General features: G+C 45.7%; 1 protein-coding gene across 2 annotated transcripts in view; it reads right to left on the minus strand.

Moving 5' to 3' along the window:
- Positions 1-754: 754 nt before the first annotated feature.
- LOC121548951 (mannosyl-oligosaccharide 1,2-alpha-mannosidase IA) overlaps positions 755-17,162 on the minus strand; it is a 183,965-nt gene continuing 167,557 nt past the window's right edge. For both annotated transcript variants that reach the window (XM_041860637.2, XM_041860638.1), the window contains exons 8-12: positions 15,803-15,918; positions 12,028-12,247; positions 11,457-11,629; positions 10,492-10,607; positions 755-4,059 (exon numbers count right to left, since the gene is read on the minus strand). In XM_041860637.2, coding sequence (XP_041716571.2) covers positions 3,927-4,059; positions 10,492-10,607; positions 11,457-11,629; positions 12,028-12,247; positions 15,803-15,918 — 758 coding nt within the window. In that variant the 3' untranslated portion in view covers positions 755-3,926. The remainder of the gene's footprint in view (positions 4,060-10,491; positions 10,608-11,456; positions 11,630-12,027; positions 12,248-15,802; positions 15,919-17,162) is intronic.

Below are 17,162 nucleotides of genomic sequence, written 5' to 3' on the forward strand. Positions count from 1 at the left end.
CTTTTTGTGCGAATGGAACATTTCTGGGATCTTTTATTTCAGCTCATGAAACATTGGAGCAACACTTTACATGTTGCATTTATATTTTAGTTCAGTATATATATATATGTCCATCTCTCTCTCAACCGCAACAGCTGTCTCAACCTCTGAATGCTCGGTTATGAAAAACCAACTAACATTTACTCCTGAGGTGCTGACCTGCTGCACCCTCTACAACCACTGTGATTATTATTTGACCCTGCTGGTCATCTATGAACATTTATACATCTTGAAGAACGATCTGGCCTTAATGGCCATGTACTCTTATAATCTACACCCGGCACAGCCAGAAGTGGACTGGCCACACCTCAGAGCCTGGTTCCTCTTTAGGTTTTTACTAGCCACTGTGCTTCTACATCTGCATTGCTTGCTCTTTGAGGTTTTAATATAGGCTGGGTTTCTGTATAAACACTTTGTTAAGACTGCTGATGTAAAAAGGGCTTTATAAATACATTTGATTGATTGACGGTGCATTTAACTACATGCAATAAGCATGTCTGAAGGTCAAGACAAAGCAAGTGGAGCTGAAAGAGGAGCAATACGTCACTGAAACAATGTTATGATACCCTTCTGCCACCTAGTGGATAATAGCTATACATACAGCTTCACTTGGAAGTGGTTTGATATCCTCTCTCTTATAGCGCTGATCAGTCATGGCGGACTAATATCGTTGATGTCAAGATTACATTTTAGAATGAAAACACCAAAAAGGCTATATATTAAAAGATTGTTTTATTCACAATAGAAGTGTAACAAATATAGTTTATGAAATTTTTTGCTGCTCATTAATATTATTTAATACATAAATTCATAAGTTTTATATAAATGTAGAATGGACTATTTACATTTTAATAATAAGAAAAAAAAACGAGAAAGAAACAGAACAGAACAATTTCCCACAAAATTAAAATAGCATATTAACCAAAATAAACTATGTGCAATGGAATGATTATCAGCAATATTGTACAGTTTACATTTCTGAGGTTGTTTCACGAAACCATTAACAAGAGATTCACAAATAAAAGGCATTGTAATGCGAGATCGTCAACACAATATTCAACCACAAAGTCGATTGGAAATGAACAGCACGTCTTCTAGTCTGCGTATTGAAAGAAAGATGAAAGGAAATGTGTCATGTTTCTCAGTATCACTACGAGTCATCTCTTCTGCTCCCTAAAGCTGCAACAGTCAAGAGGAGAGACACTTAGAGCCAATATAGGCTTGATCCGAAAATGTGTTCGGAGGCGCCGTACGGATGGTGTGACGCAATTGCGGCGCCTCCAGAGGCACTCAAGAGGCCACGTTGAACTCTGTACTGCATCGCTGTGCGCCTCTGAAGTGTTGTAACAATACGGAAGCCTCCGTACAGCTCTACAGCTCCACATTGACATGATTGGTTGACGGTAGGTGAAGGCGGGAGGTCCTGTATAAACAAAAACTCACTTCCTTGACAGCTTCCTTCACAACAGCTCTGCGCTGCTCCGCAAAGCACACAAAGTATGAATGCCCAGACTTCTGCAGAGGCCGTATCAGTGTAAATGCTGCACGGCCAATGCAGATTGACCATGCAGCGCCTTTTAGGCTCTCAGAAAAGGTGAATGCAGCAATGTCATATCTACAGTGTCTAGTGAGCCTGAATGGCTGCCATAATGAACTAGGTGGCAGGGGGATCTCAGCGTATATGGACATCACAGTTTCCCTCATTAATATTGCTTCCTCCAGTAAGGTAAACAGGTATTATTATGACTTTGTCTTAATAAAGAATAGTAGAGAAAGCTGAGGCTGCCCTACTGGGCGTTTCAATAGGAGCTCTGGAAGAGTGTGGCTCCAGCAGTGGGCTGATATCAGTGAGGCTCCTTAAACCTTTGGTCTATTTTCTATTGTCAGAATATTACTTCAACAAACATGAAGGCCCTTCAAGACCTCTTGATCCTACCCCATCTATTTCCCAATAAGATGTATGGGGAGCCATGCGTTTTAGCAACATCAGCGCCCCCTGTCTGTGAAAGTACACTACTGAAGAACAGAACCTTTTGACTAAGGTTTCATACTAACACACTCCTCTATGATGAGACAACTGAGGGAGTTTAGATGGGTCCTGTGGTCACCTGAACATCCATGTCTGAGTATCCATAAACTTCCATGGTCCTGAGTGTGTGTAGTGTGAGCGTCTATGTATGATATGTCCTGTATGTGACCATTTCAATCTATTTGTCGCCTTTTCTTTATTAAGTATTCAGCATGTTTACATGTTCATATGTGAGTGTATTTCGTCCAGTGTAGTGAACAGAGAACCTTACTTGCATCTTCTCATTGCATTTCAACACAACTAAACAACTCCTCTTGTGCTTCCTCTTATTCTCCTGAACTGACTAACAGCTTCCTCTGATGGGTACCACGACACATTCCTTCAGCATTTTGTGCTTTCCAGAAGAAAGGAATCAACAGACAAATCAACAAATTAAGAACAAAGGCAAAATAATCTTACACTTCACATTTGATGGTACATTCATACGATGCATTCGTTCCTTATGATTGACTCCCAAGTTCTTGGTCTGACTCTGCCCTTGTCTCCCCCACACTGTCTCCCCCCACTCCCAAATAATCCACCAAACAACAACACAGTGCCCTCTCCACAGTGCCACCTAGGGGCCTGATCCCAAACCTTCCTATGTACTACGGAATAAATTATCAGCAAAGCAACTATTTTACATCACATGGATTCATTGTCTCTACCACCTCTAATAAAGAAAAACAAAGAAAAACACACATCAACTTTGTCAATTTAAGAACAAAGGAACATGATGATGGAGTTGGGAAATAAAGTGAGCTCTGACAAACTGACTAGGCTGAATTAATTGATGACATGTTGATAGAAGGGATGAAATCTACTGTCCCCACACGTTCCATATTTCAGGAGGAAGGGACCAAGCTAAATGGTAAACGTGTCCACTTCATTAACTGAGAGGTTGTCCTCAGTGCAGGTCTTTTCCCCATGATGTCATCCCCTTTATTACCCTACTGCGATCTGCTACACTCAACTGACTGGAGGACTGGACTGTTGTAGTACTGGTTGTCCAACACTAGATGGCAGTGTGGTAGAGGTGGTGATAAAACCACTCCATGCCAATTCCACCTGGACCATCTGCTACCTACCTACCAGACTACCTGTATAAATAAAATCCTTGCAATTTGCCTGAACTGTTTATTCGAGAGACCATTTTAGACTGAAAGGCACTATTTTGACTGGATTTCAGCTATAGCGCAGGTGAGAATCAAGCTCTGGGTCTTTAACAGAAATCCACCTAAATGGTCCATTGTTTAAGTGCAACTAAAATCATATTTACGATAAGAACAACACAAATGAGATAATATGTTGATTGACATAACCTCTGTTTTCAGTCACACCCACAATCACATACCCGAAATGCATGGAAAGAAAGAAAATGATAAAGCTGTACTCAAATCAGTATGGCTTTTTTGAATGACGGTGAATCTTACAGCGTAGTAGTGTCCTGTTCTCCTCACAGAGGAGGGTAGATCCTACAGCCTCTACAGCACTGGGAGGGGAGCATGCAGACGGATTGCTATCTCTAGAAGATGACAAGACAAGCACTCATGGACGTGGTGGTTCTGAGTGGTGGTTCCCAGTGCCCAGTAGAGGGCAGTCTGGGTCATGAGAGGCAGGCAGCCCGGTCGGTTTACATCTGGTCTGATCATGGACTCATAAACAGGAGAGAGTCCAGTCCACTAGGGGAGTGGCCTGCCTGGGTGAGCTCCACCCACGGTGGGGGTGGAGTAAAAGAGACAGCTCCGCCTACTGCTCAGAGAGGGAGGGGTTAGAGGAGTTCCTTGATGGGTGGGGTCAGGTCAGGGGGTGGTCCACTCTACTCCAGCTGGTTGGGCTTGTCTGTGTCTGTCATCTCCTTCTTGATGACAGGGAGAGGGTGGGCCTCGGTGTTGAACACCCAGTGCTCGAAGGGAAGATGGTCGTCATCAGAGAACAGCAGGAACAGGTATCTGAGGGAAGGAGAGCGAGACTCAATTTAGCTCAAACACTCATTTCTGATCAACATGAGGCCCTAAGAGATCCCAGATATTTATATCAACAACCTCCACTCCTAGTTGTTGTCCATGAGTGCATCAGTCTGAGAGAACATCTACTAGATGTCTGAGAGTGTCAGAGAGGACGGTGGGCCCAAAACCAACTCAGGGAACAAACAGCTCAGCAACTCTCCCATGCCAATATTTTCTCTGCCAAGCTTGGGCTGAGCCAAGCCAACAATGTAGAATAATGAATAAAATAAAAAATCCTGCCGCCTGCCAAAAGCTATTAAGCTCGGCGTGAAGTTTTTGCGAGTGAACCAGTCGCAAATGAAAAGTTGAGCCCAGCAGCAGCAGTTGGAGGAGTGCAGGTAGGCCTATACCTTAAAAGTCCTTAAATCAGGTGCAGAGGTGACACTCGTTAAAATTTACAGACTATAAAATGGACAGGGGTTGGATGACGCCACACCCGCCCTCCATTTCCAGAGGGAGAGGGAGAGGGAGAAGCAGAAGCAGAGTAGTCTGGGCGATTAGTGATTTTTGAGATCTGTTCTGTTTCGGTTCGATTATTAAAAAAGTAATTACGGTTTTCAATTTCGATTATTTGGGTTGAATGCTGTAAAAACATAGAATAAAACAATTAATAAAAGTCCCATGATGGTAGTGACTGCCCATTACTGCTTATCACTTATTAACCATCATTTATTTACATTACTTTAATAAAATATTTCAGTTGTTGTGTATATTACATTTGTTTTATTTGATGACTTTATTATTTCATTCCAAGTCATCATCTCATCTCTATAGAGCTGCTGCCTATGCTGTCTGACAAACTCACTATTTTGTAGTTCTTCAAAGTAAATAAGGCATACTTTTATGACTGCTGAATACCAACTATCAATCACTTTGATGTATTTTCAGGTAGAGATACCTTGTGAAGCAACAGCTGCTCCCTATATCCCTTCAAGATCGCACATTCTTCTGCCTCTTCCGTAGTGGACATAAAAGAAACAAGAGACCTGACAAGTAGATGTGCAATGGATTATGGTCATTGTAGTTAATTACCATGTTTTATGCGCTAAACTATGTATAATATAGGCCAATCCGGTTAATTGCTTAGCACTAAAGCAGAGAGAGAGGAGAGTTAGAGAGACAGGTGGTGGCTCCAGACGCCAACAGAGAGGAATGATTAATAAAGGACAAGGGTGGTAGAGAGTCCATGCCCTCCTCCTAACATCCTACAGTGGTGCTCTCAGTCATCTCTCCCTCTCTCCCAGACTCCCACTATGACTGACTCTCATTCCATCAAACTTTCTTTGCTGACCGTACATTAAGATAACAGGCAGACTAAACCAGAACAGGGCACAGCTCCGGGCAGGAACTGACTGTCTGTCTCTCTCTCCATCACTGCTGTTTAGTCTGTCCACCTCCCATTGCTGACTAGAACAGTTAAACCAGACCAGACTAACCAGTTGCTGACTAGAACAGTTAAACAAGACCAGACTAACCAGTTGCTGACTAGAGCAGTTAAACAAGACCAGACTAACCAGTTGCTGACTAGAAGAGTTAAACAAGACCAGACTAACCAGTTGCTGACTAGAACAGTTAAACAAGACCAGACTAACCAGTTGCTGACTAGAACAGTTAAACAAGACCAGACTAACCAGTTGCTGACTAGAACAGTTAAACAAGACCAGGCTAACCAGTTGCTGACTAGAACAGTTAAACCAGACCAGACTAACCAGTTGCTGACTAGAACAGTTAAACAAGACCAGGCTAACCAGTTGCTGACTAGAACAGTTAAACCAGACCAGACTAACCAGCCCAAGGCACAGCAAGGGGCAGGAACATTGAGTGCATCACAGTCACTAATGACACACTGTTAGTCAACAGTCAAATTCCCCTCCCACCAGCCCCCAGCTTTCTCAGAACCCAAGTGATTCTCAGAACTCAAAACCTCATTTTACTACACTAGGAATGCTGTTACGTCTCCTAAAACTGGGAACAAGGAGAACATGCGAGAGAGCTGTGGGCCGCTTCGCGTTTAGCTTTTGATCTGGCAGAGCTTGTTAATGCAGTCGACCACGCGCATTACCAAGCCCACAGCACAGCCCACCTCCCTGGGAAGGAACGGGAGGAGACTACTACAGCAAAGCAAACAGCCAAACAGACAGCTTTACATGGAGTCATTACTGCTAATGTGACCTCACTCAAAGGGAGGAGGACCCTGGCCAAGAGGCTGAGAGAGATGGGGAGAGGGAGGAGAGAGAGGGGAGGGGAGACAGGAAGAGACAGGGCGAGAGAGGAATAGGTAAAGAGAGGGAGAGGAAGAAAGAAGGGAGAAAGAGAGAGCCAGAGCCTAAAAGATGGATTTCGCAAGCATTAGTAAACGAGGCATTTGGGGAGGCCTGGCATTTGGAGAGACCCTATTCGCCAAATTGCAGCACTTTCCAACACCATTAAATGAAATGCTAGAGAAGTTTGAAAGGCTCTATTAGGTGGTGGGACTCGCACAACATTTCATATAAGCATAAGTCAGAGAGGCAGATTAGCTGAGGTGTTTGGGGGTTTGGGTAAAAAATGCAAAATAACACCAAAATCAAAGTGCCACAGAGTTATTTACTGCACAGGAGAGAAACAGGCACGTATTTGTTATGGTTGCTGCTGTGGTTGTTAACTGTTACAGCAAGACTTCCTCACTTACCCCTCTCGGACACTTTCTCTCCCAACCTTGAACCTATATTTTTTTCCTGTCTCCCCCAGGTCCCCACTTCTTTCCATCTCTCTCTCTCTCTCTCTCTCTCCATCTTCCTACCTCTCTTTCCATTTCCTTTTCTCCCTCTCTCCTGCGTGCAGCTTGGTGTTATCGGACTGAGTCACCATGACGTGGCTGTGAATACAGCCCCTAGCCCCCAGAGCAGAGCAGTGTGGGGACACAGACCAGGGACAAAGAGCCTTTTGACCTCTTTATAAAGGTCACACCAGAGTGCTTTGACAAGGCTCCCACAGGAGGGGAGCAAGACAACACCACTGATACGCCATAGTAACCATAGAGAGGGGGGTTAAATCTCTCCAAGACCAGGATTAGACTGGACAATAGACAGAGAGACCCATCTATATACGCCAGTAAGAGATACGTTACAATGAGCCTATCTCACTAGACCCACATTCTATGGTCCATCTAACCGCCCAGGCATTGTGCTGTTATCAATAGTGAAAGAGGAGGAGAGAGAGCGAGAGAAAGGGAGAGAGAGAGTTTCAGAGAGCGAGGGTATAAGGGCTCAGTAAAAGCAGTCTGCCTGCCTGCCTCCTCTTATCTGTCTCTGTGTGTGCTATCTCTGAGAAGACTGCTGAGGTCCCTGTCGTCCACAGCACACTGTGCTAGCAGCAGCCTGCCTGTCTGTCTGTCTGAGCCGGCCGTGACAAGACAATACACACAGGACGTCAGTTATTTCTCCTCAGAGGACAGCAGGCACAGCACAGACAGAGGTGGAGTGAGTACTCAGTGGGGGAAAGACATCATTCTACTTCTGATCTGTTTTGAAGTGTTCAAACAAACTGAATGTCAGGAAGCTGTCAGAGAACACAAAACACAGAGACGTGTCTGTTTTTTAGGGTGTGATCAAATACTAGAGCAGGTTTATGATGTCATGGTGTCATGAAACAAAATGTAGGTGTTGACTCTCTTTACCAGGCAAACATTGCCTGAATACACACAATGTTCTATATGGCCTTGTAATCTCGGTTAACCCAGAACTAAAGTCTCATGTAATTGGTCAGCTTTTTGATTAAGTTCTGGGTCCATACGTGTTAAAGGGCAACTCCACCACTTTTTCAACCTAATTTTCATTATCTCTAGCACAATGCCAGTGTCAGCATATGTGAAAATGGCGCATTTCTATGTTTTGTAGAAACAAATATAAAGATAAAACAATAAAAGAAAGAAAGAAACACGCCGTTTTCACGTGACTCGTTTCAGGAAACTAGGCGTATGTCATGCGTCACTAGTTCACAGGAGAGCCATTTGAACGTAAACATTATTTTGTTTATCAAAATGCGTTTTTTGCCATTTCTGGAACATGTGAACTTTCATGTGCCTTAATAACAAACTTGTATGTCATCTGTAAATATGAATAAAATTGTTAAATTACGAGCCTAGTTGGTTTAGCCACGGACAAAGAGAGGAACCTTCCCGCTAGCCATGATTGGCTGAGATAATGGGAGGGCTGGACATGCAGAGAAATGAGTTTGGATTGGTCTGCCATGTAGCACGTTTCTGTCTATACATGAGCTACTCAGTATGTGTAGGTCATCTTTTTTTAACGCAGCTTTTTTGAACAATCTCACGAAGAACTGCAAAAATGTTGCTAATGCTCTACACTTTCTGGAGGACCGAGTTTTGAAATCATGCCCGGTTGATGCAGAGTATGATCGCTAAGGAAATTGAGAAAATTCTGGCGTTTGATTACAAATATGAGGAGGGCGTCGAAAACAGAACACACAGAAGGCTGTTGTATAAAACACCTGTCTCTGGATTACATCTTCAAACTAAGGGCAACCATGGCATCCGTGACAGAGAGGGAAAAGTGTTCATCTATGTATACGGGTAAGAGTCTAGCTAGCTACGTTTTCAGATATTATACGTTTCTAATTTTCTCAGAAAGTCATTATCATTGCAAGTTAAACAGTACTGTTAAATAGCTAGCTAACGTTAGCTGGCTGGCTCGCTAGCCAACATTACGTGTATGATCTGTGTAGTAATATTCATATCTCAGAGCTATTTGCATTGCTAGTTATAGCCCAATGTTTGCTAACTAGCTAACATTGAACCTAGTTGGTTAGCTTTAGCTACAGATTTACACAGTTTACAACTTCTGTATCCTGTGCATGTGACAAATAAACTTAGATTTTATTTGATATAGTGTGTGTTTACCATGTGAAGAACAACATGACCTGCACCAAAGTCAAATTAGGATATAACGTTAGGCCAACAAGACAGTGTCCAAGTTCTAAAATTCTCAGGTAGAATGCCCTGCTTTCATTTCTTCACACTCACAACCGTAAGCTATATTCTGTAACTAGCTTGTCATTAACTTGTAAATAAGGATCTTGTTGTGAGTTTATTTTCCTGTAATAATTAATACAAATTAGCTAAAGTAAAGACGTTGTCAGCTATATGATACGGTCATTATTTGAACTGGTTAGCTAGCTAGCTAACAAGCTTTTAGTTGCCTGTTTTGCTAGATAGACATATACTAAATTAATTTTTAAACGGATGAGTTTATTGCTGTTAAAATAAACTAGTTATGCTATTTTGGACCACCAGCCTGCCGTTTTTGTGTTTATACTTTTTCATAACGACAAGTTTGATGTCGGACGACAATAGAATGTTAATGATGTCACTGCGACAACTGTCTACAGACTTGTAGATAGACGTAGATAGACATAAACCAGCCTTTAGTCTTGAAATCTTTGGTTGTTTACACTACCATACTCACTTTGTTTAGCACATGGCCTCACATGTGAATCCTTAAAGAGATGGGTGGGGCTAAGGCTTAAGAGGTGTGAACGCCGCTGAATGGGTGTAGACAAAGAAGAGCTCTCCAGTAGGTGTACCAAAACATTAAAGGGCCATTTTTTCAAAAGTGGGGTTACAAGTTTATCAACTTTCAAAGCAGAATTACTTTCTTATTGTTCCTCAACTGTAGTGTATGATATACTATTTCTAGCTCTGAGTCTCTACTTTTATCCAATGTAAAAAAAAATATTTCCAATTTTGCTATATAAGACCGAATCCAGCTGGTCGGTCACATATGTAGACACTGGTTTGGTGCTGGAGATCATGAATATGACGTTGAAAAGTGGAAATATTGCCCATTAAGAGAAGAGATGAAGAGATGCTAAAACGAGGAGCGGAACCGGAACGAGGAGCTCTAACCTCTCTCTTAGCAAGTTACGGGCCGAATGTCCCCTCCCCTTCTGAAATTCGAAAGATGCGAACACCTGCGAAATCATGATTCGTCCAAATACCCAGTGAAGAAAAACCCAAACACCTGAACTACTGCTTCTCTTTATCCCATGCATCCCATTTCGTCCCAACAGATTCTACAGTAACAGTTATGTTTACGTAGATCTGTCCAGGAGAGAATAATGGCCTTATAGGGAGGACAATTACTTCTAAACTTACGTATCCATTATATTGTCAAACAAATCCAATACTATAGTTATTCAAGGAAAAGGTTCTGGGGGGAGGACGTATGATTACAAGGATGCCAGAAAACCTGATAGATTTTCTGACAAGATCGATTTTTATTCCTCTCTAATGGCAAGGCCAAACTGTCAATGCTATGTCTCCAGATGGCTCTAAGCAGAGTAAGATGACAATGTGTGTGTGTGTTAGGGTCTTACTTGAGTGTTTCTGCCAGGTAGAAGCTCTGCTGGACGTCGTCATGGTTGGGGCTGGAGGCGTAGACGTCCCTCACTCCACTGTAGCCCCCCTCCACACGACAGTGCTTCTCCAGAGCCTGAGAGAGATGGAAAGAGAGAGAGAGAGAGAAAGAGAGAGAGTGAGATAGAGAAAAAGAGAGAGAGAGAGTGAGAGAACAGAAAATAGAGAGCAAGAAGAGGGAGAGAAAAGGTGAGAGAGCGAGAACGTAGGTTGAAAAAGTTGACTGTTTCTTATGGCAGGGTGTTGTAGATGTATGCACGGTGCTAGCTTGTTGTTGAGCCAGCATATTTCCCTACAGCGTGGCTGCTCTGCCTGTGGGTGGGGGGAAGAGGAGAGGAGAGGAGGCTGCATTAGGCACAATGACTAGGGGAGAAAATGGGCCTGAGGAGGATGGAGCTGGGGCTGCAGCGTTCACACATCCACTCTGGCTGAACAAGGGTTGAGGGCGGGAGGAGGGAGTAGGAGGTATCTGCAGGCAGGCAGAGAGGCAGGCAGGCTCCAGATCATATTTATGGCTAACACAAGGCCCATCAGAGGTAATCTCATGTCATTAGTGGATACAACTGCATGGTTCTGGGATCTGAGCAATCAGCATTCAACATCGCCACTGTTCTGTTCTGATCGGTTGCAGCATGGCAATGATACATCAGAGACAGAGAGAGAGAGAGAGAGTGTGGTGAGGAAGGAAGTGTCTCAGAGGTTTTGGAGACTACTGTGCTCAAAACTAGCGGTGCATAGACCTGAATGAGTCTACAAATCACAGTGAACAGGGGTCTATTGGCATACAGAACCCTTTTCACTGTCAATGATCTAAGAGGAAGAGTCTCTTCTCAGTGGAGCCTATGAGGGGACATTGTGACACAAACATGACAGAAAGGACTGTGGTGGGATAATTCTGAAGGATGATGGGTACTATAGTTCTCACCTGCACAGCCTCCCAGCCCCACTCCCTGTACTTGGGATCGTGGGTGAACCTCCACATGTACATGTAGGTCTCGATGACCTCTGGCCTCAGGATGAAGTACTTCTCGTTCTGCCGTGTAGCGATGGCCTCCACGCCGCCGTCAAACCTGAACCCCTCCGGGCCCAGCTTCAGGGCTGGAAGAGTGGAACCAAGGAAGAAGACATCATAATGAAAAACCCCAAACCAGGTCTAGGAGAAGGTGATGAGCACAACAAAAATATCTAAAAAATAACAAAATATTTTAACCTGGCTGACACTACGCTCTACCTACCCAGCAGCCCCCCTGGCCTCAGAGAGAAACCAGGCTCAACGCTCATTGATCTTTCATTTCACACTGGCTTGCTCTGAAGAGGAGTGTGTGGGGTGTGTGTGTGAGAAAGTGTGTGCTGTTGTTGAGTCCCACACCTCCTTTTGTCTGGGCTTCAGAACTAATACCACCTCACCTGGGAGGAAGAGTTTATTAGCCTACCCCTGCTGTAGAGGGAGACAGGGCCACTGATTTGCCCCAGATGAGGGGGTCAGTCAGACTCACTGGTGCGGGCGTAGGACTCATGGCAGGTGCGGGCGATCTCTGCGGCCTGCTCCATCTGGTGACCCGTCTTGTCCTCGGGAGCTCCATCGGCCCCCAGGGCAATCATGCCTCCGGCGAAGCACGTCAGGTGACCCATCTTGTGCTCCAGCAGGCCACCCTTCCACTCAGCGATGTACGTCAGTCCACCGCTGGACTTCCTCATCAGACTGGTCTCAATGGCCTGGAGGACAATGATAAGAACAGCAGACAGGTGAGCAAACTATCCACCTCCAGTCCCAGACAGGGGCCATTCCCCCTACAAATGGAGTGGACCCTTCCGGAACATGAATAAATACCACCCAAACAGCATTGTGAAGCTTGATAAAATGGCTGCTGTTTGAAAACCAGGGCTCCCAGCTGGTGGCCAGTGTTATGTATTTGCTGGGGTGGCATGGACACAGAACGCTGCTCCTATTTGTCCCTGGCTTTTACTGTAGACAGGAGGGCCACTTTATCCTGAGACATTCTAGAATGGCGGGCGCGTTCCATCCACGGCGAGACATGACTACAGGAGGATCACAAATGATTCAGAACGGGCGGCCCGTCTCCCCCGCTAGCCACAAAGCAGGTGTCCAGTACAGTAACATCACATGAATGACAGACAACACGGTTATTACACGGGCCATTACCGATATAGAGAGAGTAATAATCCTACCTTTTAACATAGGGAATAAATAAGTGCAGCGAGTCGACGGCAGCTTCAAACGCTACACTATCCCAGGTGCATTCTCTGATGCGCCTCCTTGTTCATCGCTTCACTTGGCACATTTATTTCCATACTCATTGGGTTTGCTTTTCTCCAGCTGAGGGAAAACCCAAGAACATGTAATATTGCAAATCTCCCGAAAGTAAAGACGTTTTCAAAAGATTATTTAGATCTGTGCTTGTGTAGTGTGTGACCCATCATGTAAATGGGGCCGTCTATATGCGGCTGGGCATTGCACGCCGCGTTTCGCCACAGAAAACCAGCTGATTAATATTCTCCTAAACTGGTTATTTCATTTCCTTTGGTCTCTTTAAAGGTAGCCTATATCCTGTTTAGCAACAGCCCAGCCTGTTCCTGCTGAGAAGAAGAAAAACTCAGGCCATTTCCTTCAATCTCTGCCTCTGACTACTAGTGCTTCAAGAACAGATAAAGCATATACACTGCTCAAAAAAATAAAGGGAACACTTAAACAACACAATGTAACTCCAAGTCAATCACACTTCTGTGAAATCAAACTGTCCACTTAGGAAGCAACACTGATTGGCAATACATTTCACATGCTGTTGTGCAAATGGAATAGACAACAGGTGGAAATTATAGGCAATTAGCAAGACACACCCAATAAAGGACTGGCAGGTGGTGACCACAGACCACTTCTCAGTTCCTATGCTTCCTGGCTGATGTTTTGGTCACTTTTGAATGCTGGCGGTGCTTTCACTCTAGTGGTAGCATGAGACGGAGTCTACAACCCACACAAGTGGCTCAGGTAGTGCAGCTCATCCAGGATGGCACATCAATGCGAGCTGTGGCAAGAAGGTTTGCTGTGTCTGTCAGCGTAGTGTCCAGAGCATGGAGGCGCTACCAGGAGACAGGCCAGTACATGAGGAGGCCGTAGGAGCGCAACAACCCAGCAGCAGGACTGCTACCTCCGTCTTTGTGCAAGGAGGAGCAGGAGGAGCACTGCCAGAGCCCTGCAAAATGACCTCCAGCAGGCCACAAATGTGCATGTGTCTGCTCAAACGGTCAGAAACAGACTCCATGAGGGTGGTATGAGGGCCCGACGTCCACAGGTGGGGGTTGTGCTTACAGCCCAACACCGTGCAGGACGTTTGGCATTTGCCAGAGAACACCAAGATTGGCAAATTTGCCACTGGCGCCCTGTGCTCTTCACAGATGAAAGCAGGTTCACACTGAGCACATGTGACAGACGTGACAGAGTCTGGAGACGCAGTGGAGAACGTTCTGCTGCCTGCAACATCCTCCAGCATGACCGGTTTGGCGGTGGGTCAGTCATGGTGTGGGGTGGCATTTCTTTGGGGGGCCGCACAGCCCTCCATGTGCTCGCCAGAGGTAGCCTGACTGCCATTAGGTACCGAGATGAGATCCTCAGACCCCCTTGTGAGACCATATGCTGGTGCGGTTGGCCCTGGGTTCCTCCTAATGCAAAACAATGCTAGACCTCATGTGGCTGGAGTGTGTCAGCAGTTCCTGCAAGAGGAAGGCATTGATGCTATGGACTGGCCCGCCCGTTCCCCAGACCTGAATCCAATTGAGCACATCTGGGACATCATGTCTCGCTCCATCCACCAACGCCACGTTGCACCACAGACTGTACAGGAGTTGGCGGATGCTTTAGTCCAGGTCTGGGAGGAGATCCCTCAGGAGACCATCCGCCACCTCATCAGGAGCATGCCCAGGCGTTGTAGGGAGGTCATACAGGCACGTGGAGGCCTCATTTTGACTTGTTTTAAGGACATTACATCAAAGTTGGATCAGCCTGTAGTGTGGTTTTCCACTTAAATTTTGAGGTTGACTCCAAATCCAGACCTCCATGGGTTGATACATTTGATTTCCATTGATAATTTTTGTGTGATTTTGTTGTCAGCACATTCAACTATGTAAAGAAAAAAGTATTTCATAAGATTATTTCATTCATTCAGATCTAGGATGTGTTATTTTAGTGTTCCCTTTATTTTTTTGAGCAGTGTATATAAAACATATACATTTTACAGCTACATTCTGTGAGTCCCGGTGGCCACATGTTCTCCCTTACCTCCAGCCAGGAGGGGATATAAAGCCTGACAGACAGACCTGGACAGAGGCAGGCAGCAGCACATCTTGTTCAGCACAGGCTGCTTCTCTTCTCATCAGGGGGGATAGAGAGCATGTAGGCTGGGCCGGCACTGAGGCGAGGATGCCAAGGAACCATTAATAAGAGAACAGAGTCTGTTCCTAACCAGCTGCCTCTCAGCATACCTCTCAGGCTGTCTGACCCAAATGGAGGATGGCTTGACGTGGCAATGGGGACCCTCTCGCTGTGGGTGACCTGCTTGTGGTGTCTCGCCCAGGTGGACGGCAGACAGGCGGATAGGTAGGCAGGTGTGGTGGGGAAACGAGGCTGGCTGGGAGGGGAATGGAGGAGGGAGGGTAATATCCTGGAGCAGTCTGGGTCCTTGTGGACCTCCGTACGGAGAAGAACGTTATTATCTCCAACAAGACAGGAGGATTGGCTCTAATGAAACAGAGTATTTGGCTGGCAGCAGTCAGAGCCCATCTCACCAGACAGAGCTCTGAGTCTGGCTAACCCCCATTCACTGACAGCCTCCTCCATCCCCACCTCCTCCAGCTCCTGTGGAGTGCAGTTAGTACATCACACTCAGAGATAACCCCTGCCTGGCGTAGCATGTCTTGGTTTCACATAGCAACCCACACAACTGGTACTGATTTCTGACTGACTGTTCACAGTCATTTAAGAAATGTAACTGTTGTTTTCACGCTTTCAATGGAGGTCAAAACAGCCTCTGAAAAGGTTTAGTCAGCGCTTCAGAATGTGCTGGAACTGTAGCCATTAAATCTCAGTAGGAGAGGAGAAAGGATGAGGAGACGAGACGAGAGTAGAGAAGAGGAGCAGAGGGGAGTGGGAAGGAGAGGATGGGATGGGAGTGGGGGAGAGGAGAGGAAAGGAAAGGAGAGGATGGGAGAGAAGAGAAGAGAGGTGTGTAGGCTAGGTAAGGTCTCTTGAAGGTTTACCTGCAGAGCGTCGTAGTAGAGCTTCTTGCCCTCCTCGTCCGTCTTGTCTGACATCAGCCAGGCCTTGAGCAGGTACTCATAGAAGCTGTCTCCCAGGCCGCCCACTGACACGTGATCTACAGGACAGAGACAACACAACAGATTTGAGCATCATGCTGGAGCCAGGATAATTTACCTATCTCATCTTGCCAGCAGCAGCCCTCCCTCCTCCTTCCCTCCGTGGCCTGCCTCACCTCAGGATGATGTATGGCCCAATGATGATGGCCATAATCTCAGCACCCGAGGCTGTTTACACAGGAAGATGGCCCCTTAATACCTGCTCAGTTTCAGAACCTCAGTGACAAAGGGACGTGTCTGGCATAGGCCTGGCCGAGGGGACGGGGATGCCTTTTCAAACAGAGTCCAACCAAGCTACAGAAGTAATGGGATTAGTCTCCTTTGATAGCTGATGTATGGAAGATGTCTGCAAGGGGGAGATTGGCACTCTGATGAGTTTATCAGCTCCCCCCGGCATGTCCCCGGTCACTGTCTGCGTGTATGTGTGTGTACCGACTGAGCTGTGCAGGATGCAGCAGCGATACCATAGCGGGGTAAAAAGAGAGACGGTCCCTGTGACAGTCAGTGAGGTGTGGGGCTGTGCTCCGTGTTGTGCCGGGTGATGTGCTCTCCTGTCCACTTCACTCTCTGTGAGGAATGAGTCTCCAGGGTCTGGGAGAGAGCCCCAGTCAAGCCAAGCTGCTGTTCATCATATTGATTGTCATGCCCCCTCATACATATGTATATGTCATTAACAGCCACAGCCTTGTTTGGGAGATATAGATTAGACGTCAGCAGTAATAAAGGGGACAGGACAGAGCTCCAGGGGGAGGCTGTAGTGGATCGTGGCCTTGCCCTGATAAGGGCTGTATTTCCTTGCTGACTGGGGTCACATTGGCCTGTCTGACTCAATACCACAGGGTTAACAGCAGGTCAGAGATGGAACACAAGGTCAATGATCTGATCATGGATCTATCTGATTGACAACACACACTCACATCAAATATACAAGTTATCCAGGCTCTGGACCTGGATAACAGGGTGATTGTGTGTGTTTGTGTTTGTGTGTGTGTCTGATTGAGGTTGCTGGGAGAGACATGATGGTGGCTTTCTCTAGGTGACTTGGTGTTATCACACCGATCCAGGGACAAATTAACTGCCTGCGAACTGAGGACTCAGACATCCCACTGTCTTGCAGCCCTGCAGTCTGATTGGACTGGAGATCTGATAGGATGTCCTTAATCTAACATAGCAGGCGTAAAAGAAATGCAAGAGCGGAGTTCCCACACCAGGTTTTCGGCAGAAAAGGAATCTAGGTTGAAGA

Source organism: Coregonus clupeaformis, chromosome 33, assembly GCF_020615455.1.
Source record: "Coregonus clupeaformis isolate EN_2021a chromosome 33, ASM2061545v1, whole genome shotgun sequence".
Taxonomy (NCBI): Eukaryota; Metazoa; Chordata; class Actinopteri; order Salmoniformes; family Salmonidae; genus Coregonus; species Coregonus clupeaformis.